The sequence below is a fragment of the Phalacrocorax carbo genome, chromosome 3 (genome assembly GCF_963921805.1).
Source record: "Phalacrocorax carbo chromosome 3, bPhaCar2.1, whole genome shotgun sequence".
In the NCBI taxonomy this organism is placed as follows: Eukaryota; Metazoa; Chordata; class Aves; order Suliformes; family Phalacrocoracidae; genus Phalacrocorax; species Phalacrocorax carbo.
Genome location: NC_087515.1, coordinates 16,660,502 through 16,683,799, shown reverse-complemented (window position 1 = coordinate 16,683,799; position 23,298 = coordinate 16,660,502). Strand labels below are relative to the sequence as shown.

At 35.1% G+C, this 23,298-nt stretch overlaps 1 protein-coding gene across 1 annotated transcript in view; it reads right to left on the bottom strand.

Annotated features, from left to right (window-relative positions):
- The window catches only part of DNAH8 (dynein axonemal heavy chain 8), a 138,729-nt gene extending 118,514 nt beyond the window's left edge, over window positions 1–20,215 (bottom strand). Inside the window, exons 1-15 of the mRNA XM_064448596.1 lie at window positions 20,031–20,215; window positions 18,471–18,660; window positions 17,438–17,601; window positions 16,279–16,455; window positions 15,830–15,943; window positions 13,258–13,365; window positions 11,464–11,565; window positions 9,138–9,284; window positions 7,966–8,163; window positions 7,346–7,422; window positions 6,782–6,881; window positions 4,495–4,614; window positions 3,341–3,476; window positions 2,159–2,346; window positions 1,172–1,252 (exon numbers count right to left, since the gene is read on the bottom strand). Coding sequence (XP_064304666.1) covers window positions 1,172–1,252; window positions 2,159–2,346; window positions 3,341–3,476; window positions 4,495–4,614; window positions 6,782–6,881; window positions 7,346–7,422; window positions 7,966–8,163; window positions 9,138–9,284; window positions 11,464–11,565; window positions 13,258–13,365; window positions 15,830–15,943; window positions 16,279–16,455; window positions 17,438–17,601; window positions 18,471–18,660; window positions 20,031–20,195 — 2,067 coding nt within the window. The 5' untranslated portion in view covers window positions 20,196–20,215. The remainder of the gene's footprint in view (window positions 1–1,171; window positions 1,253–2,158; window positions 2,347–3,340; window positions 3,477–4,494; window positions 4,615–6,781; window positions 6,882–7,345; window positions 7,423–7,965; window positions 8,164–9,137; window positions 9,285–11,463; window positions 11,566–13,257; window positions 13,366–15,829; window positions 15,944–16,278; window positions 16,456–17,437; window positions 17,602–18,470; window positions 18,661–20,030) is intronic.
- Window positions 20,216–23,298: the final 3,083 nt, after the last annotated feature.

Genomic DNA, 23,298 nt, shown 5'->3' with positions numbered 1-23,298 from the left:
ACTCTCTTCATCCTAATGCTTCTTTTTCTATGTCTATATCACAGTTAAAGCAATGAATTCAGCTCGAATAGCCACACAGCTATTTGCAAATACAGCCATTACTATCACCTTAATATATATGTTTTTGAGGAATATGTTTAAGTCCACAATGTGGGGATGGGACTGTTACTGGTAACCAACACAGCCAATCTAGAAAGAGTTTAAGGCTCTGCATAAGTTGCTGTCAAATTATGGCACCAACGTAGCCATAGGTTAGACTTGCTCATTCCATCTTTGGATTTGTGCTTTCCTCTCTTCTTCCTACACACTGAAGACTTCTCTCCCTTCTTCAAAAAACATTTTCATGTTCTGTTGTTTGTACAATACTCATCCTTCCCTTTTGCCAGTTGTCTCCTCTAAAATACAGAGGTTTAGGATTCCCTCTACAATATAATCATATTTACAGTAGTATCACTGAAGTGGAGATTAGCATCACTATCTTTTGTCTTTCATTATTTAACTCTTAAGAGCAAGGACAAGGTTTTTGTTTCTCGCACTTTGGCACATGCCAACTACATAGTTACACAAACTTATGTAAAATCTGCAATCTTCTGATATTATTTACAATCAAAAAGGGAGGAGTTACTTAGAACAAACACATACATGCCCTTGCAAGTGTCTGGCAAAACAATATGGCTTGTAGGATAGACATTCTGCATCTCCAGTAAAACTGTACCTTTAGTGTAGTATTTAACATTTCTACATCACTGAAGAGACTTACTCAATTCACAAGGCTAATATTTCTCTCCAGGCAAAGACAAGGATCATGACATTTAATATTTCAGCTAAATGAAAAAGCAAAACTTCCCATGAAAACCTCTAAAACGGCAATAAGTTATAATTTACTTCCATGTCAAAGCCAGAGATTTGTGTAGATACATAGACCCACAGAATCCATATTTGTCGTTCTACTGGGTTTACAACTCTCAGGCAAAGATTATTCTACTCTAATACATGTTATTTGAGCCCTGTATGAGGGATGCAAAGAGCAAATTTTTGGTCTTAAAGGTTTTAGTAAAATTCTTTAAGTTCACAACATGCAGATCCATCTAAATATTTTAAAATTATAAACTATTATTGAGTTATTCTAACTTCTTCTGAAGTATACTGAAGTGCATTTAGCAACACCAACCTTTTTCATTTTTGGTGCCATTAGATTTACAAAAATCATTGGTGTTTCTTGACACAAATCTTCATAACATTGGAGAAGACCCTGTTGATTATTAGAAAGGGTAGGATCAAGAAGAATATTTTAAGTGCTTTCTTTCCTGAAGCAAACAACATGTTATACAATCAAATCATTAGAAAAAACATGGAGAGAAGTAAAAGACTACATCTGAAAACACGTGTGGAATTTTACGCAGATGTTACGTAGCTATGTACAATGTAACAAAATCATATCATGCTAGGTGAGGAAGAATGGAAGTGGCTTTTATGCAACACATTCCTAGTCTTTATGCACAAAGCCAAAGTATGATCTTTCTCTAGAGCTAAAGACAGCTTGAGCTTTAGTGACTGTAACTTGCAATACCCTCTTGAAACTGAGTATCACTTTAGATAATTAAAATCACATATAAGCTCAGTTTTAATATACCCTTTTGTCTCGTGCCTTACACACAAGACTGGTATGGTGCACCTCATGCTGACGATAAAAGCTTCTCTAAATGCTAAAACAATAGCAAATACTGCAAGGAGTATGAGAAATCTGACTTCTCTTGGAGGTAACCTGCAAAATTCTTGATGTTTCTGTGGCTCACCATATCTTCCAATACAGAAAAAAATCCAATCTTTGCTTCTCAAAAACTCTGAAACTGCATTTTACTGATTTTTAGAGAGTGAAGACATTTTGGATAGCTCCAATTATTTCACCACCAGGATATATTTAACATGCCACAGGGTATGAGAAACACATATGCTTATATTTAAGTATATACTAGCCCATACAGCAGTTAGTGGAGTTTTTTCAAATGAGATCATCTATATCCACCTCTGCATTCCACAGATTTAAACTACCTCATACCCAGCTTTAATTTTTATTTAACCATAGCAAAATTTCTATGGTTAATCAGATGTTCTTTTTTATTGTGTAAACAGCAATCATTATAATTTTTAAGTTTACCTCTAAACGCAACTTGTTTGACTTCAGCTTATTTTCTCTTTTTACTATCTTTTTTGCTTCCTCTGGTACTTCCAGACCCAGCTTGATCATACATTTGGTCTCTCGGACAATCTCTGGAATTTGTGGGTCAAAATTAACCAGGAACTTCCCAGTTTTAGGATGACGCACAAATATTGTGTTTTGTAAGGCTGTAAAGACATTTTTGTGTCAGTTTCTAAGACAATTGTTCTGTTACATAAATTATGATGGAACACAGATTTCTAATATTACTATATAGTGATTAAATGTGTATGGTTACTTGTGAAATAGCTTCATGTTTCCATTAAAGAAGATATAGACTCATTCAGTTAAAGAAAATACACAAAATAGAAAATTACTTTCACCATATTAGCATTCTGCTATACAACCTTTCTCTTCATAAGCTAAAAAAGCATCAGATCCAGTCATTTGTGCAATATTTTTTCTTACTTCCAGTTAGAAAAATATCAAATTCATGTTCTAAGGACACTTATATGAGGTGCTCAGCATCTTACAAGGAATTTGTTAACCCAGAGGATGAATGCATGCATAGGGATATTGCAAAAACCCAAACCAAAATAAAAGCCCACACAGCAACTCAGAAACCTGTTGACTGTGTGATGACAAGATTTTATTCTTGTAGATCTACTCCTAGTTTTGAAGCCCACAGAATGCCTACAATTTACACAAAATATCTACCAAAAAATTTTTTTTAAACTTCAACACTTGTTTGATCTTAAAATGATAAAGCTTGATTATCAAAAATCACTTTTCTAGGCATAAAGTAGTATTTGTCCTGAGAGGGACTGGGGTAATACAAATCTAGAAATTGTTATAGTAGAAAGAAACCAGGATGAATTATTAAATGGTATACGTAAAGAATTTGAGTAAAAAAAAATGAACACCTGTGTGCCTTCCATTTGTTTCACTACTGTTTCCAGTCATCTGTTAAACAGCATACCAAATCTGCAATCCTGTGCATCAAAACCAAGTTTCAAGGTCAGTAAGGGACAAAGATTTGTATTACTGGGCCTGCTTATTGAATCATGATTATTCTGCATATTTTAAGGGTAAATGAGGCTTAAAAATTATCTGATTTGATTTGTGTCAACTTAGCATTCAATAAAAGTTTTAAAAAAGCCAATCACATATTTAGTTACTTACAGTATTGTAATTGTGAAATTTCCTTCATCCATGCATTATGATAGACTACTTCAAATTCCACCAATACATAGGCAATTCTGTTGTATAATTGAATAACTGCTTTACCTTCTGGACTTGCCAAGATATTTGACTCCTTCTATTGAAACACAGCACATTCAAATTAAAACCATATCAAAAGAAAATCATACTATTTGGGTTTTTTTCTATTTAACTATTGACTATACATTACATAAGTTAATATTACAAATTATACTTACGGAGTTCTGTATAAAGTATTGATGATTCAATTTTATAGGGCAATGAAGTCAGTAAGCACTTGTAAGTAATAAATAGTAGTTATTTAATGCATGTAAGAGCAATTACTTTATTATATTATGATAAACACCTGTAATTCTCAGTAAAAAGGATGCTCAGTTCTACTCAAAATTGAACAGTAACAAAAAATTGATTTTTAAAAAAATCTCCTTTTTTAATCAGTATTGATATTTATGTCCTGTTTCTTCGGAGCAGATTTAGGTGATCATTATTCCTATCTGAGGGAAACAGGAAAGTGAAAACCTCTGTCACACAGAAGTTAACTTCGCAAGAGACCTGTACTGCTGTGTGGGTCCTTATAATGAACTTGCTTGCTTCTTTAGTGGTACCAGAACACACACAGCAATTTCAGGATGTCAGGCAGTCCACATTTATGCCTTCAGCTACTCCTAGCAGCTGCTTGGTAGAGAGACATGATTCTCCATAGAGGACCCTATGGTGCTAGAAGAACAGAATATGTGGGTACTCAGTCAAAATACAGGACGAGAGTCTTATGTCCAAACCCTATTCTGCTCCATTACAAAAAGAAGAAAAACACCACTGGATGGAACGGCAAAGTATTTCTCTGGGCAATATGTAGACAGACATATTAACAATTCAGTGTGTATTTCCAGCTTGGGGTACTAATTCAGTGGTAAATCAAAGAAAAACTATGTCTCGGATCTAAAACAGTGGTTACTGCAGAGCCTTTTTTTAACTAGATATTCATATACAAATGAACAGGTTGCCTAGCATATGAGAAGTGACATCATCATAGTCAGAAACATTACGGTCACCCTACAGAAGTAGGACAGTTCACTGTTACACAAAACACCTAATTTTTCCTCACATCAGCTTACATGGAAATAATTAATTGGTCCATTTATCCTCCTGAATAGCTGTCTCGCCCAGAGTATCCTTCCTGCAACAGGTGGCATGTTTCGAGCAAGAGGAGGGTCATCTTTCTCAATTTCATAAAGCTGTGATAAGAACAATATCATTAAACACATGGATTAAAAAATTCTGTTGAAATGTTAAACTGTTCTTCCTCTGATACCACAATTTCTTCCTCCTCCCAAAGAGACTAAATTTCTGTGGAGTCACACAACAGTGCATTGAGAGAAAAATGTATTGCTTCCCCCACTTGCTGCTCTCCTGAGATGCACACGTTGATATTGCTGTTAGTACGCCTCCTGTCTTCATTATGTCATACTGCTTCTTAGCTCTGCTTACTTATGACAGAACCCTGAGTACACCAAAAGGCATTGCAAACCTAGGAGCTGAGCAGCCAGTATTCCAGGCCAAGCCTGACAGATGCAGCTGTGTTACTTTAGAGCCACCTGCTGTGACAGCAAGCTGCGTAAGTAAGTGTTGTGAGAACTCTTCTTGGGGCTTTTCTTTCTTTGCTTGGGAACTGCCCTCAGGGAAGGCCTAAACTATATTGTTAACTCAGGGGTTTTAGCTGAATAGAAATGTCAACATTGCTCTTCAGACATATACACCTAACTAACAGCTAACATTTCAGGAGTTGGCCTCGATGATTCTTGTGGGTCGCTTCCAACTCAGGATAATCCATGATATATACTTTCCTTTCTACTAACTTCTCATCAGTATGCATGTAGACACTCCTGGGTGTGCAGCCCATGCTTTTACCTGTGCCCAAGCTGAGAAAAAAAGGGGCCCTGCTCACCAAATAGCTGCACTAGAGTCAAGAAAATTTTGGCCTAAAATTATCAATACCAGATTTGCACTGGCAAATTATTCAAACACTTTAGGACCAGTATTGCAGTGGCAGCAACTTCTATTAGAAATAACTTGCTTGGTAAAATTAAAAGCAGTCCAATAATATCTAATAAATAGAATTAGCCAGTATATTGGCAACATACTCTTCAACAGAAAAAAGAGGAATAGATACTCCTCCCAAATATCCACCCAGTGTTAGGCATGCAGACTCATGATGTGATAACACAAACAGCTGTACTGCTTAAGCAGACACCACTCTTCACTTACTGGCATGTCTTCTTATCGCTATACTGTCTCCTGCACAGTGCCAACAAAAGAAACCCAAGTAGCTTCATGATGAACTTAAAAGGGAAGCTGACATGGATCAAACCCTCTCAGAAAATGCACCTATTATTTTGGCTTGGAAAAAGTAGCCAGGGGTATGGTCAGTGATTTCTCAAGCAGGCAGTGCTGCTGAAAATACGTGCATCAAATTAAGCCAGTAATTAGAGGTTTGGGAAGTGTTATCTACAATTAGTAGGTAGGAAAAGGACACTGTAAAGAGTGGTTCAGAGCAGCTATGCTAGGCTACAGTTTTAAGTCACTATTTGAAGGAATCATTTTCTATTAAGTCCAGAGTTTACAGATAATTTGGCTCCTCATGTAAACATGTTGTCATTCATCTGACAAAATGTAAAAATCTATTTAAAAAAATAATATTTGCATCGGTCTGACTTTCCGGGTTCCGTTTATACTCATGGAAGAAAAATGGCCATTTCAAGGGAATTATTTGAATCTTTGGGTTAACATTTAAAATAGATCAGATGAACTGACTCTAGAATAGTTGTTTCTTTCTTGAGTACAAAGGTAGTATGGATATCTAGCTCTGATACAGAAGTTTATTTTGCACTCATATAAAGTCAGGTAAGATGAAATCCTCTATAAATGTTTAAAGTCAAGTGACAATTCTCTTTTACGCTACAGACAGAGTACACTACACAAATAATGGAAAATTACTTTATAATGAACATAAATGCAATTTACCAACATTTTATATCTACTTTATAGTATCACAACATTAGACAATAGCCATGTATAAATGCAAATTAACTATAGAGGCCTCATATAGTAAAACACCCCCAAAAGGTATATGCAAGTGATAAACATGATTTTTTTTCTTTAATTGATGAAGGAATAACAGAAAATATTTAAAAAGTAAAATTGTGATGACACTGTTGCAAACAAGAGCACATATATCTTATTTGCCTACATACTTGTGTCTGTTTTCTCTAACAGGGAAATAGAAGTATGGTAAATTGAGCAGTCAGTTAGTGAAATAGGCAGAATAAATAAAAATTATTTATATAAAATATTTGCTCTTATTTTAATATGATGCTTAAAATTCATTGCAAAGAAATAAAATACCTTTTTAATAGCTTCAAGTTCTGCTACATAATGTTGAAGAATACAAACAACTGTATGTACTGTTTCTTCTTGAAGGCATGGCATTCTCAGATTTTGAAACCTGTATTAAAAATGAGTACCCAAAATTATATTTCTCAAACACAAATAATGTTTTTCTTTTTATTTCGGGGTACATGAACATTACATAAAAGGAGAGAGGCATAAATCCAGGAAATGCTTCTGGATCTGGGAATTTTTTTGCTTCGAGCAACTTTAAGCAAGCTGAAAAGTTCTGCCCTGCTAGGATTTTTTTGTTGTTGTTGTTGCTGTTGTGTTTGTTAAGATTTTTCTTTTAGTATCCTCTTGTATATATGAAATACACTAATGAAATTAAGAAACAGGAGCATATATTGATTCCTGTAAGAAAGATAAAATACATCTTTTATGATAATTACATGATTCAGAACACCAATAATGAAAAATTCTTGATTAGACCCTTTGTTCTAAAATTAGGTATTTTATTTAAATTGTGCTAATTAATAATTTGAAGTTACTTTAAAATATTTTTAAAATAATTGCCAATACCTTTGAAGTAACTGAAGTGCATGCTGTGAAGACAGAATTCTCCCAAAACAGGTACGCATAAATGTCTGTATCTGTATCTAAAGAATAGATAATTTAGTATAGTTTTTCTAGCCATATAATAGTATTTTAAGTAACAATCTGAAACTGGTACTGCTTAAAGCACAAAGCAGCAGCCTTCACCAGCCTAAGCTTAATACAATCAATAAATAGCTAGTATCAGTCAAGTAATCTCTTAAAATGCCAGACAATTTTAGCAAAGAATCAAATCATGTACTGAAAATAGTTGCATCTTTGTTCTGCCCAAAATCTAACCAAGTGTCTCCAGGTCAATAAACCACCTCCATGTAGATGTTTCTCTCAGGTTGCATAATTTTTGTCATTTTGGAGGCAGAGTGACTGATCTTCAGTGAGGATTGTATGATATATTTTACAGCTTCTGTTGGAAGGAGAGGAAAGAATGGAAAAAGCCTCCCTCCAGGCAAACACACACTCTGTGCTCTTTGGAAGAAGAACAATGTAGCCTATTCACAGTCCAATGTCTCACTGACATTCAGGGAGATAGTGAGTAAGTAGTGATGAGATTCTTCCCCGAGGAAGCTATAGGTAGCAATATTACTTACCTCTAAACCTTCAATTTTTGCCATGAAGTTCCCAAAATCCATATCAAATTCTGTTTTTCGTGGATCAAGTATGTCATATTGTTTCTTTTGAACACTTTGGTAGATATTTTTGAATTTTACTGCCATAATATCTATCCCTTCAATGGTAGACAGACTCAGTGCAGAAAAGGTTTGTACTACAGTTATCATCTCTGTAATCTGAAATAGAAACATTATATTCATGTTCATAACAAACTATTTGTTACTTCCTCTATAAGCTAAAACCTGAGTAAAATAAAATAAGCAACAGCTACTTCTCTAACTACTGCATTCAGAAGTGTGTTGCTTCTGAGCTCTAAGTCAAGTGTCTTCAACAGAGCATGGTTAATTCTCACCACAGCCCAACACAAAGTAAAACAGTCTTCATTTTTCTTGATGTTAATGGAGTTTTGGTTTGGGGAGGTTTTTTTTTTTTGCTGTTGGGTTTTTAAAAATATATTTAACTTAGATTCAATAGGGTAATATGGAAAAAGAGTTAAAACATGGCACACACATGCTGATGACACAAAGAGATTTCAAAGACTAAAAGAAAAAAACATAGAGATTAATATATATACTGCATGATAAGAAAAAACATCAAAGACTCACAGAACTACTTCCTACTCTGTGATGACTGCCCCATTATCCTCTTATCCCTTGCCTGACCTTATTCAGCACCAAGGAGCACCTGTTATCTTTTCCATGCAAACTCTACGAATGCTAGTTTAAGATCCTTTCATCGGGTTAGCAAGCTAAAATTTAAGACCACACCGAGCAGCAGAATCATCTGAAGAACCATGTTTGGCAGTAACATAAATTTTTAATGCCTTAGGATACAATTCAAAAAAGCAAAGGTGTGTTATTTTTCGCATATTTTTAAACCTCTTAAAATAACAATCCAAGTCTAGATCAATTAGGTTATTTCTCTCCACACTAACAGAGATAAATTGACAAATTCAGAAGGACATTGTGAGGTAACTGCCTAACGTACTGGGATGACTTACGCTGTGGAAGTGCCTAATTTCTCTCAATAGAGAGGTACAAACTCCATCACAGGATGATTAAGAGCAGGTATGCGGCCAAGTGTCCACCCTGTAAACTGTTCTTCAGTGAAGCCCTTATTTACCAATAATAAAAGCACACAGTATACTCACTTTTTCTAATCTCCTACAAAAAGCTTCAGATTTTCCAAAAATATACATTTCTGATACTTCAAAAGTCTTTTCTCCTTGAGCTTCCAAAATCTCTTGCTTTGTTTCATGAAAGCATTTCTGATATTCTTGGAATAGAAACATGCAGTCCTAAAAAGTGAAGGAATAAAAACCATAGTCATTATGCTATGCTTATGGGTGAGAGACTGGAGAACTCAAACCTACGGTCATTCTGAAGTGGTTAATTACCACCAAATCTAGTTTCAGTCAACAGGCAGTAATGACTTATATACAGTGGTTTTCTTTCAGTATGTGTAGCAAATATTTGCAACATATCAACATAGAACAGTACAGGACAGTGAAAGACGAGCTTGGGAAACGAGTCACCAAAAAAAGAAAGGAAAGTCTTAGTTCTTGTTAAAGTAAAGAGTGGTTTAGAGGCCAGTGAAGAGCAGGTGATGACTCCTGCTCTAAGGGAGACGTTTGAATATTAAGAAAAGCCATTAGCTTAATTAAGAATGGTCAGACTCTCCTCTGGATAAGGACGGAATTTGGCATAACAGGGTAGCCCATTTGGAACTCCCAGGGGACTTAAAGGAAATCGTTTATACAAATTAATGTACGTTGACAAGTCTGAATTAAAGTGAATTTGAAGAATAATCCATCTTTCTCAGTCAATTATTTACTTAAAATACTAAGACCTTACCAGATGTAAAAATACTGACTGGTGAGAAATGTAAAGTCTATAATCCCTGGAATACAACATCTTCTGTCAGTTCTTGGAAAACAGAAAGCAGATTTTATCACGATATATTGGTGGTCACCAGACTGAATGTATAGGTATATGTAACAATTGGCTATGAATTACAGGAAATGAAAAAAAGGTTCTCACTGAAAGGAATGTGTAGATCTTCAAGAATATGGTTGTGCTTTAGCCCCAGTCACCAACTAAACACCATGCAGCTGCTCACTCACTCCTCCCACTCCTGTGGGATGGGGGAGAGAATCAGAAGGGCCAATGTAAGAGAACTCGTGGGTTGAGATAAGAACAGTTTAATAATTAAAGTAAAACAGTAATAATTATAATATAATGGAAAGGAAAATAATGAGAGAGAGAGAGAGATGAAACCTCAGGAGGAGGGGGAAAAAACCAAACAACAAGTGATGCAACAGCTCCCCACCTGCCAACTGATGCTGCTGGTCCCTGAGCCACAATTGCTGCTGCCCCCGGACAACCCCCCTGAGTTAATATACTAGGCATGACATCATATGATATGGAATATCCCTTTGGTCAGTTTGGATCAGCTACCTTGGCTGTGCCCCCTCCCCTCACAGCTTCTTGTGCACCTGGCAGAGCATGAGGGGCTGGAAAAGTCCTTGACTGGTACAAGAACTACCCAGCAACAACTAAATCAGCGTGTTATCAATATTATTCTCATACTAAGTCCAAAACACAGCTCTATACCAGCTGCAGTGAAGAAAATTAACTCTATCCCAGCTAAAACCATGACAAATATACATATACTAGAATGAAGACTGAAGAATGAAGAATGAACACCATAATTAGGAACTGGGTTTATATTTCTCTCATAGAATAATGAGCGCTTGCCAGTTGTAGAACAGCCACAGGATTACCTCAATGAAATGGATGAATTATTAGAATCATATCATCCTGTCAAGTCAGGAGACACACACATCCAATACATTCTCTTTTGTACCTCTGGACCTAATTTTTAAAGGACTATGAAATCTTATGCCTTTCTGGGTAAGATAGGAAGTCAGTATCTGAGGTCTGATAAAGGAGAAGTTGGAAATGAAGTCAGTGTTGGCATCCAATAACATCACAGCTGGATGTATTTTGCCATGGCATATTGCATGTGCTTAATTTGTTCTTAATACGTCACCATCATCTGAAGTAGAGGAAGACTCTCTTAGCACTGAACTTTCATGGTATGCCAAGGAAATCTGGTATTGGAAGGAGCTACTGTAGCAAAGTGGGGGGTCTCTTCAAATACCAGGTTGCCCATGGTAGAGGAAAATTGGACCATATCAGATATCCTTCCAGAGGGAAAAATGTGGATTATGCAGGATGACAAAATTTCTTGATATGGCACATATGGTCAGTGATGGACCACCCTGATAAAGACGAGGCCATTCTAATTTCAACAAATACCAGTGAGCTAGGAAATGGAAAACCACTCAAAGCATCATGAAATAAAACAGTAGAGGTGTGAAGTACTTCATACATATTGATATGGACTTCCTTGTGCATCTCAATAAATAAATCAATAGGTTCAATAGGTAAATAATAAAATACCAAAATACAAACCTTAATTTTTCCAATGACTGTTGATGTCTCCTGCTCCCAGACACAAGACAAGCCACCATCTGTAATATAGGCTCTACATGTTGTGACCATTTGATTTGTAACCTAGTGCAGACAAATGAAAACTAGTAGGTCTCAAGCTTAGAAGTAAATTTGCCTGTTTTGCAAAATCTAACAAAATTCCCAAAAGCACGTATTAGTACTATCAGAGTTTGGATAAATTTCACCTGTGGGAATAATAGTGGCTACATAATATATGTCATATGCATGACAGACACCCTATAAAAAGTCTTAAAACACTCCCAGAAGTGTATTAAAGTCCCAGGAAGTATTTGTGAGTAATACAAGTCCAGCAATATATACACATAAATACAGAATGTCACCAACCATAACTCAAAAACAAAAAGAAGTTATTTAACTCTAATTATTCTTCACTTACATTGTCATCTTTACACACTTTGTAGTGTATGCATCCTTATTTAAAAACTGCCATTGAAGAATTTTCTATCCTAGCACTATGTCTTTACCTTGGTCTCCCATGGCTATGAAAAGGAGAGAACATTCTCCTACTTCTCAACCACAAAAATCCAAATTTTGTAATGACAGAAAGAGAGAGGAGTACAGGGATTAATACAGATATAGAGAACACATATCAGAGAACACCTACAGGCAGATAATAATCTTCTGTCTATTTAATAATGTGAACAATTCAAAACAGTTCTCCTGACACATGAGAGTACTGTAAGCAGGTCTTAAGAATCCCTAAGTGAATAAAGACTGAAAACTGCTGCAAAATAGGCAGCATCACACTGTAACACAGTGACTGGTGAAGTTGTAGATAGGACCTCCAGTGTCATCTCTGGCAATCCTTAAATAGAAGCGAACAGTAAGGGAGACCTTAAGCCACTGGATTAAAAGAGAGCTTTTTCTTTGCTGTTTCTTAACACAGCTTCATGGAACCAGTTTGTTACTAGTCTCTGCAGTGAAATGCTCCATCCCTTAGACCATTAAATAATATACGCTAGCAAGTGTCCTTACACAAACATATAAAAACCAATTACATAACAGGCTATATAAACATTGCTGAATAATTGATACCTTACATCTGATGTATGGAAAACAGCCCCAGCTGTGGATAAATACAGCCTCAAAAAAGCACATTTCTTAATATCCTAGTTCAAATCAAATTGTAACAAAACTTCACACTAAAACCTGGGGTGTTCTAAATACATGCTTACTGGATGGGCTTATGAAGGACTTCTTTGTTCTAAAACCGTTACACAAGCTGTCTTTTCCTGCAGTGAACACCTAGGTTCCACTACAGACATTTGTATAATTGCCCAGCTGGTCTTAATTTTCTATTTAAGGTGACAAAGTTTATGACCTGAGATTCAATTAACTTTTCAAGTATGACTTGCTTCTGAAAACAGGAACCTTTTGCCTTTCATACCTTTCGGAGGAATAGCCTAGTTGGACTGATGGCCACCTGCTCCATGAGGTCTTCAACGCTGATAATAAAAGCAACTTTGTGGATTCAGTGATTTAGCCAGCAACTGAACAGATTAATTCGGATCAGGAGATTGATCAGGAAGATAAGAAAAAAGTTAATTTTGCTGAACCAAGAATCACAACAAAGTTCCTTCCAGAAGACAAGGGACTTCTCTCTTCCTTTCCTGTGCAGACACCCACTATTTGTTACCATTTTTTAACAAATGTCCTACTGATTTAAACAAAATGAGTGTTTTTTCTTAAAAGTCACATGATTTTTATAATTAATATTATACTTAATATATTTACCTTTATAAACAATGATGTCATTCTCTCAGAAGTATTGTAATACCGTGAAACACGGTGAATCATTCGTATAGTGTTTATCAAGTTTGGTATTCCATGTGTCATTGATACCTTAGAGCAGAGTTTTGAAAAAAAATTTTACTTCCTATTCTTAGCAACTATATTTTTATTCTATTGACAACTTCTACATTACATTTCTCCGTAGATAACATGAACTAGTCTTCAAAATGGCATGGCATCTTACCAAGAGGTTTCTTGGTTTTTTTTTAAAAAAAAGCTAATCACGCTCAATAATTTTTTAAACCTCAACCAGTAAAAACAATAAAACTCTTAGATTATTTGGTAAGAAATCAGATTGAAGATATTAATATGAATACTTTAATATGTTATTTTGACTCTTAAAATCGAATGCTAATTCAAAAAGTACAGGTTGCATTATTTTGAACAAAAGGAAGTATTCTGGCAGCTGACAGTGGTTGTCTGTGATTAATGTTTTCGTTTTCCTTCAAGTATGGCTGTTCAGTATACCTTATGCAATTATGTTGTGATAACAATCATAATATAAAATGTTTAATTCAGATATTTCCCAAAACTCATTAAATTGTCACAATGTTAATTTCATTAATGAGTGCCTAATTAATTCAATCATCATATGAAATATCTAAATCTTTCACACACATAATGAAATAATGGTTCACAGAATTAAAATCAATCCATGCTATTACAAGTATTCTGTAATTCAATCACTGCTAAAGTATTTTGGAAGAAAGAGGAAAAAAAAGGTAAAACATGATAATTCTCTAACATTATCAGGGACTTATCAGAGTAGCAATTCAGAATATCAAGAAAAAGTAATTTTGACTGTTATCCCTCTACAGAGAAGCCAAGCTCATGGAATTAACTTTGGGCTGCAAATTCAAAGCAAAGACACTAATACTGTGGATAGACATAACAGGAATTTGCATTTGGCAGAAGGGTGTGAAAGAAGGGCTATATGGTATAAAAACAACCCTCAGTGTTCCCATGTTGTTCATCATCACCACCCCACCCCCAGAATGTAATCAGGAAATCTGAGTCTACTGGCTTTCTTTTTTAATCCTTGACAAAAAATAAAGCTCCAAAGAGTGGACTGCATAGAGATTTCCCTGATTCAAAGCCCCGAGCTAAACATTCAGTCTAAATTTTTATATAGTAACACACTTCAGCTACAAATGTGACTATGTGTGATACTGCATAAATGCCATATTTGATGGACACACTAAATATATTCAATCTGCATGTACTCCATTCCTGATCTACTAATATTGAAAATACTTTTCAATATCAGATATTAAATTCAACTCAATCCAGAATGCAGTTCTTTTTAAAACAGGATATATTTAACTTGGATGTCCTTATTTTTAAGTGGAATACCACAGAAAATCCTACCTAAATTATCATGATATCCGGAACAATGTTCAAGAGATGAAACAGAAATTCAGATGTATTCAAATTTTTCCAGATTAAAGAAAGAAGTATAGTTAACTATCCTGTATTAGGAAAATTATGAACTCGTTAGTGGGTTTCCACCCATAAATGTCTGTCTGTGCTCTAAGATAATTTTATCTTAATAACTCCTATGAAGCAGCTCATCCTTATGGCCTGGTACCTGGCACCCTCTAGCGATACTCTGAAGAGCTGAAGATAAACAGCTTCTTAGTAATACTGTTTATCATATTCCTCTCTTCTACTATTCCATGCAGTATCAGCTCTATGTCATATATTATCACAGTCTTTTTGCTTTGTCTCAGTTAAAACTTTGAAGTAGGATCCTAAGCTGCTGGAAATTCAACAGAAATGCAACACTTCCTGACAGAGGTCAGGAGGCAGGTAGGACCAAAAGAAGGAGGACTAAAAACCAAAGCAGAACAAGTGATTTTTCCTAGGGCATTTCCTCCTTCCATCATATTCTGCAACACTTACTAGAAACATAGACCTGCTATAATAATTAATAGTTAATATACCCAATTACTGATCCCTTGAACTAGGGCTGACTCGTGTACATGGACAACCAATCATTTAAATTCTGACTAGCTGGTACTTCTGCAGATAGAAGCAGATAATACTGCTTTCAATATCAAAATATTATTTTACCCATTTAGGACCTCATTAGGTTTCATTATTCTCTATATAACTGAAATTTTGGGCCTTTGGTTACAGCTGCGCGATTATTCATTGATGCATTTGGAATGTTCAGTGAAAGACATATTTTGAGATTCTTGTATTATAAAATATGTGCCTGTTTTAGCTTATTGTAAAAATAATATTGGCAGCAGGACTGCCTTACTAGGTGATCAGATGTATTTACATGTATTGATAAAATACATATTCTAAAATATTATATTTTATGTCATATATAATAAACTAATGCTTTAACATGTAGCTTGACAGGCATTTAGGAAATATCAGAAAAATCAGAAAAACAGAAAAGTAAATTAGAAAAATGTACTTTTAAGCAAACAAAGATTTCTTTTGCTCTGGGAATTCTATGTAAATACCTAAACTATGCTTAAAGAATGATGAAAAGCATACTTACAATATCATAATTATAAAGTGGCTGACAAACTTTTTCAAGTGTGCGTAAGTATTTCACATTATCTTTTGATTCGTTTGCTGCATCTGTGATTCTGGCATCTAACTCTTGCCACATCTAGAGGTAAAACACTACTGTAAAAAACTTCATACATAGTGAACTATTTCTTTAACTCACGCTGATTTGTCAGAAGTAAGCCTTGGTAAATTAATTTTTAAAAGGCAGTGCCAAAGGAGGCAATACAAGTTATTTTCATTTACGATAATTTTTGCCTGTATCTCTAAAAATGTCTTGTTCTTTTGTTAATATATTAAGCACACTAGCACCATACCTAAATTTTCCTCTCTTAATTCTCCTCAGGAAATCTCTCTTAGATGCAATGAAACAAAATAAATATCACAAACTTTGTCTACTATAGTAAAAAACAATGTAAAGAAAAGAAAAAAAATTACCTTTAGTAATTTAGAATGTCCAACTTTCAGTACATTAATGACAGCTTTGCAGTTTGGTCCTTTGATCTGCTCAATAATAAAACTAAATTTAGCAGACATACACTTCCAGTGCTCTAGTTCAGTCAGTGGACCTGAATCATCAGCTTCTTTCCTCATCTGCTTACTCTCAATCAGAACCTGCAATCAATTTGAAAAAAACCAAATGTCTACTACAGAGAATAGACAAATCATTATAAAGGATAGAAGAAACACGCTGAGGATACTAACTCAAAAAGGAACAAGCTTGCAGTTATTGACACATGAAAATGTTTCTGATTTGGAAAAGCATCCTAAGTGTGAATTGCACTTAATCATATTCTTAAACTGAAATGAAGGCAACTAATACATCTGTTCACCTGCTGTCATAAACTGGGTGACTCTCAGCATATATCCATACTTTTTTCTTTAATCAGAATTTAGGGATTGAAATGCACCAAATGTAACTTCACGTGTTAAAAAATTGAAGAGCTATTTTAATAAAAACACTAATTATCAGACATAAAGCCATAAATGTACTCATTCATAAGTCGATAGAAGTGCAGTCAGCTCTTTTCACGTCTTTTACATATTTATTCTTGTGAGCTAAATACACTGAAGATAGTATGCCCTTATAAGCAGAGTATGTCCCACTCTACACAGAATCTGTATTTTGTCAAAGGGTTCTGTGCTTTATCACAGAAGTCTCAGACACTAATTTCTTGGATAACTGAGACCTTACCATGCAACACTTACACAGGATAAAAAAATGCTCTAATGGCCTTAGTCAAAGACCTTTCTAAGAGTAGTATCTCATACCATGACTGGCAGCAGAATCTTAACAGGTATGTATAGAGAATACCTAACTGTATATATATGTGGTACTTGCCAGTGTTATTACTCCTGCATGCTTTTGTCTTCTCCTTCTTACTATTTGTGTAATAACTGTTCAGAAACCCTTTTTCTTACTAGACCGTAAGTTCCTTTGGATAAGGACTACCTACTTCACTTGTGACTAAGCACTTGTCTCACTCAGGTGGAGATGCAGCTGAAGCCTTCAACTCACTTCAGGCAAACCTTGTATATAATTTATAAATATCTATCCACATTCATCCTTGACTGATGTATTAAAGCAACAACTTACCCGTTCAATTTGTCTATACCATATCATAAGTACTTCCTCTAGCTGGTGAACCATGTCAAGATTATCAGCTGCTGCAGTTACTTGCTCAAAGGACTGGAGTTTAGAAAAATCAATGTAATCTATTTTTTTCAACTCAACAGTCCCTTCAATGCTTATTATAGCCCCTGAAAAAAACCCAAATACAATACAGAAACAATTAAGACTCTAAAATTAATTTCTAGCAGTGTAAGCAATTTACATTTGGGAATTTAAACACCGTCTGCAGTCAGTGTTGTTTCAACACAATAGCCATTTAACTACACTCACATAAACTAGAAAATTCTTACTTTAAATCCAGTGTTCACAGAATCACAGAATGGTAGGGGTTGGAAGGGACCTCTGGAGATCACCTCGTTCAAACCCCCTGCTTCAGCAGGGACACCCAGAGCAGGGGCACAGGAACGCATCCAGGCAGGTTTTGAATATTTCCAGAGGAGACTCCACAGCCTCTCTGGGCAGCCTGTTCCACTGCTCTGTCACCCTCACAGTGAAGAAGTTTTCTCTCATATTTAAGTGGAAATTCCTGTGTTCCAGCTTGTGCCCATTGCCCCTTGTCCTGTCATCGGGCACTGTTGAAAAGAACCCAGTGCCATCATCCTGACACCTTCCCTTTAGATATTTATAGGTATTGATGAAATTCCCCCTCAACCTTCTCTTCTCCAGGCTGAACAAACCCAAGTCTCTCAGCCTTTCCTCATAAGGGAGATGCTCCAGTCCCCTGATCATCTTGGTAGCTCTCCGCTGGACTTGCTCAAGCAGTTTTCTGTCCTCCTTAAACTGGGGGGCCCAAAACTGTTCCTCCTTAAAAGAAACATATCACTAGAGAATTTTCTTAAGTAACTAACCTACCCATGCATTTATTATGCAAGTAATTGATTATTTTATTTTTCCTTGCACAACAGGAGAAGTTCCTTACCTTTGTGCTACTGCCTTTAAGTGGAAATTCTTAAATAGAATTCCTCTACTTTGACTGTTTTCTAAATGCAATGCTTACCTTCTAAAAATGAAATGTATCTGTTAATTGTTTCCACAAAGTTCTGTTTGTCTTTTGTATCTTGTTTGGTCTGACTTAAAACACCCCAATTATTTGTTGCGCGGATAGCAGGGAGAAAAATCTTTTCTATCATATTCCTAACACCACGTAGGAGTCCATCAGTGGCATCCAAAACACCAAAGAATATATCCTGCATTGTAACAGAATGATTGTTAGTAATGCAGTAACTTAGACTGGAAACAGTATTATAAAGTCAGTGTATTTTTTTTAATAAAGGCACTCTAATTTGCCCATGAAAACTTTAAGGAGACAAAATATTTACAAAATACTGATACCTACAATGTGACCATAAGATACTGTTTTCAGTAAAAAAGGGAAATCAATAATGATTTAATACAGTTGTAGAAGGCCGCCAGGTTATATTTCTTTAATTTTAGTTATTTCCCTATCATACAGAAAATTTGGAAATTTTTTAAGTAGCACATAGCAATTAAAAATATTCTAAGTGTTCCTCATCTACAATTAGGTACTAAGTAATGAAATGCAAGTAACAAAAATGCCTCAATGTCCACATCTGAAATTATATTAGAAGCAATTATCTGACTGAACGTTATATTACTTTGGATCAGATTAATTTTTTGTCTACTCTCCAAAACTAAACTTTACAAGTTTTGACTATTTTTAATATTCTACTATTTTAAATGCCCTTCAAATCAGCAAATATTAACATAGTTCAAGTAACAAACTTCCTAGAACATAAATTCCCTTTTTTCATCACTTCAGTAAGGAATCTGATGCAAAAGTAATATTTATGACCAATAGTGAGACTCCTGATAAGACAGATCTTGTTTTTTACTTCTAATAGTGCTTTTGCCCCTTCACATTCTCAGCTCTCAAAGGAAATAAAACACTTTTATTATTTAATATAAATATATACATTAATAATGGATTTTCTGTCCAAAGAGTTTGAAATCATATCGATTAGAAAATACACATATAGGCCTGATTCTTATCAATTTACTGCCCCTTGAGCATTGCCCAAGTATTAACATGTGTAGTTATAAATAAGAATGAAACCCACAGTTATCTAATAATAAATTTCTTATATAGTTGCAAAGCAGGAAAACTCCCACTACATAATTTACATAGGATAAACATGCATTTCACACATTCAAAGATACATAAGAGGGAGAGGTACAAGTAAACTTTTCCCCTCCTGGTATTCGCAATATAATCTTCTCAGTGAGTCCTTCTAGTTTAGAGATTTCCTAAAATGTACTTAGTGGCTTTAACCTCTTCAAAAACAGCAAGGAGAATGAGAAATTAATCTCAATTCCGACTTCATTAACAAGAGTCCTGTAAGACACTGAATTCACAAGATATCCTGAGTATTTGCTGAGGTAATACAGCTATTTATTGTCTATGCAAAGATCATGATATAGCTTAACATTCAAAAAACGCAGTTACCGGTAACTTTAGTTATATAACAATAGTGAAACAAATAATGAAACAAAAATATCTACTTTTAAATTTTTTAGTTTTTAAAATATGAGAGAATACCTCATGTATAGTTTTTGAACTTATAGGGGTGTCATTCTTACAACGAATGAAAAATAAGCATAATCCCACGAATTTGTCTGGTGTATTGTCCACATAAAATCGCATCATTTTACTTCCTTTTACAACTCCTGGAATTATCCGACCACATTCTGAAAAGAATTTCATAGGTGTCACTATTTTTAAAAATAAAGGTATTATAAAATGCTTTAAATTAATATAGTGAATAAAATTCAACATATAAATAATTTAGTTTCTTCTTTTGTGTGTAAAAGCAAAAATGGCAGAATCCATGGCTGTAATTAACCACACAATTAAAAATCTACACAAAACATAGAACATATGTCTTACAAAGCAATTTTGGCATATTGCACTGCACTGAAAAGAAAATTTGCTGAGGCCCATTGTTGCGGGTTAATTTGCTTGTGACTGAGGTACTTGTTTTATTTGCATTCACCCTATCAAACAAAATGTCATGCCTAAGTGAGAAAATAGATAATACGAGACACCCTCAGGTCCTCTGTGGATATAACCCTATGCAATTTGACTGTTTCATATAAATAGGTAAGGGAACAGCATGTTCAGTGTTTAGAGAATCATTAGAGATTTCAGACATTAAATTCTAACCCTACCAAGCATGTGAAAACTAAAAAATTCCAAATATTTATAATAAATGCAAATTCAGACAGGTTTTATAAAAGTAGATTCTAATGAACTGTGGGCCTAATTCCTGTAAGAAAAAAAAGTTGCAACCACTTTAAGATTTCAGAAGAACTTATCTTTTTATAGCCTTCCTTCCAAGAATGGCTGAAATTGACTAAAATTTTTCTAAACAGTTTGACTTGAAGCGAGCATTTGAAGTGTGAATTTTCAGCCCTTATAGCAAAAGACTACAAAATTATGAACAAGTGAAAACAAATTTTATTCTGGGAAATATTAAACAAAATTAACAATAGAAGGCACTATTACATCTGCCTATATTAATCTTGCTAAAAGTTTACCTATTCCTGGCGCATTTCCTTCTTGATAGAAAACTTTCAATGTTTTACTTCCTCCCTTGGCAAAAAAAGAATCAAAGGCTTCCAACTGTTAAATCAAAAGGTGAATATTTGTTACTCAAAATACTAAAATTTTATGTGCCTTTAAGACATTCAAAAATAATCTGACCATGCCACTGTTTAAGGTTTTGGTGGCATGTAATGTTTATCCTCAGATATTGTGAGGAGTTACAAAACAACATAAGAGATATTTCAGATATTGCCTTCAAGTACTGAACCTGCACACACACATAGCCTAGCTCCTGACAACTGTATATCCAATGTTTATGGTCTTGTCCAGTAATGCATAGACAATGGAGGATATTGTGTCACTCACAGAGATCTGAAAGTCTAAAGCATCCACTAAAGTAACTGGTCATAAAAGACTTAGGGACAGACACAGCAGATCTCCATGACTTGACATACTCCTGCTATTGCTGCTCTACCCATTAATTGGCCACATTGGCTCCAAAACCTTTTCATGTTGATGAACATTTTGTTGGCCTCCGGAAGGACACATGAGATCACATCTGAGGGAAATCATGCTGCCCCATAATTAGCTTGCTGTATCCATCCATAAACTACCCACCCTAAAACACTTCGGGTCTCTAGGTGGCCATTTTTATTTTGTCATGTTATACAAAGTGCTTTGGATAGTAAGGATGCAAAGCTTTGAAAAAAACACTGTTTGTGTATGGATTATCGTTCTGAAGAACTTGCAAGAAATTATAGCTAGGGTTTCCAATACCTGAATTTTCAAACTGCCCTAGGCAATTTGTGTGTCCTGGTAAAACCAGCATATGTGATTTAGCAGGAAGTGAACAAAGCTTTGAAAAGCACCAAAAGGAGGTTTGGAGGAGAACAGAAGGTACTGATCTGGTCAAAATCCAGCTTCTTTCACAGTCTCTGTAGTTATCCACAAGGATGACTACCTCAACACGATGTGACCAGGCATTCAAACTGTCCAACTGAAGGGCTCAACTGTAGTAGTGAAACCTCCTGTTTCCTCCCCATCAAAAAAAGTCAGAAATTTAGCTATCAGATATGTCTGGAGATGCACCACCTGTTCAAGTTCAAAGCATACACCTCTAGATGTGATATATTTCTTATAAGCATGATTTTTTCCCCAAAATAAATAAATATAAAATCTGAATCAGAATGGTGATAGGATAACGAGTGACATCCAGGTGGACAGAATTTAAACCCACTCTTTTGAGAAGACAATACTGTAAAAAAATAAAGGAAGTAAAAGCAAGCCAGCTCTAGAACTGCATGTTGCGCATTCCCCTTGGTTAACAGGCACTAGTGTATAACAGGGTTAAAACGGAGAAAAGTACAGAAAATTTCCCCCAAAAAAGAGTGAAAGAAAAGAAAAATTGGTAAAGTGCTGAAAGGGCAATAACAAAAATCAGAAAAAGATTCTATACTGCAAAAAGCACTCCAACTTGAGAGGAAGATAAAGGCAAACAGTAACTATTGGGGCTTGTATGATTTTACACAGGAGGTAAGACATGAGCTGTCCCTGTGGCTATTGCTTCTGCAGAAAGCTTCTGCTTCAATTCCACGTGGTACTAACACTCACTGCGTGAATATGCATACAAGCTAATACTTTAAAGGGTAAAACTTCACTCATGGATGTCAAAGACATGATATGATTATGGGAATTTACTAACTGACAATTTGTGAAACGACAATGTTATCACAGCACCAGCAGCCTAAACTGTTTATGAATAAACTAAAACTGGAAACTGGAAAATTTCCAACCATAAAATGTTTTCAGATGGTCCTGGTGGCAGTACCCCCCCGAATCCAAAACAAAACTATACCAAAAATGCCTTAAGAACCCAAAGGTTCTCAAGTGTAGGAATTAATCTAGCTCACTGCAGAACAGCAGTTTTACATGAAGTCAGGATGATCTAAAACTATATATACCATTTAGCAATCATACATATATGATTGCTAAATATACATACGACATATAAATACCAGTAAACAATCAATAAACAACAAATTTGTACTGGGACTAAATTTGGCTTGTAACTGAACAGCTGAAGGTCTAACAATTGATTTGTTTGCTCAAAGGAGATAATATCTGGCTGAGTTTTGAATGCTAAGTCAAATATCTCTAACAGACATAAATAACATCATGCAATTGGAGAAGGCATAGAGCCACATATCTTTTCACATATCTTTTCACATATCTTTTCACATATCTTTTCACATATCTTTTCACA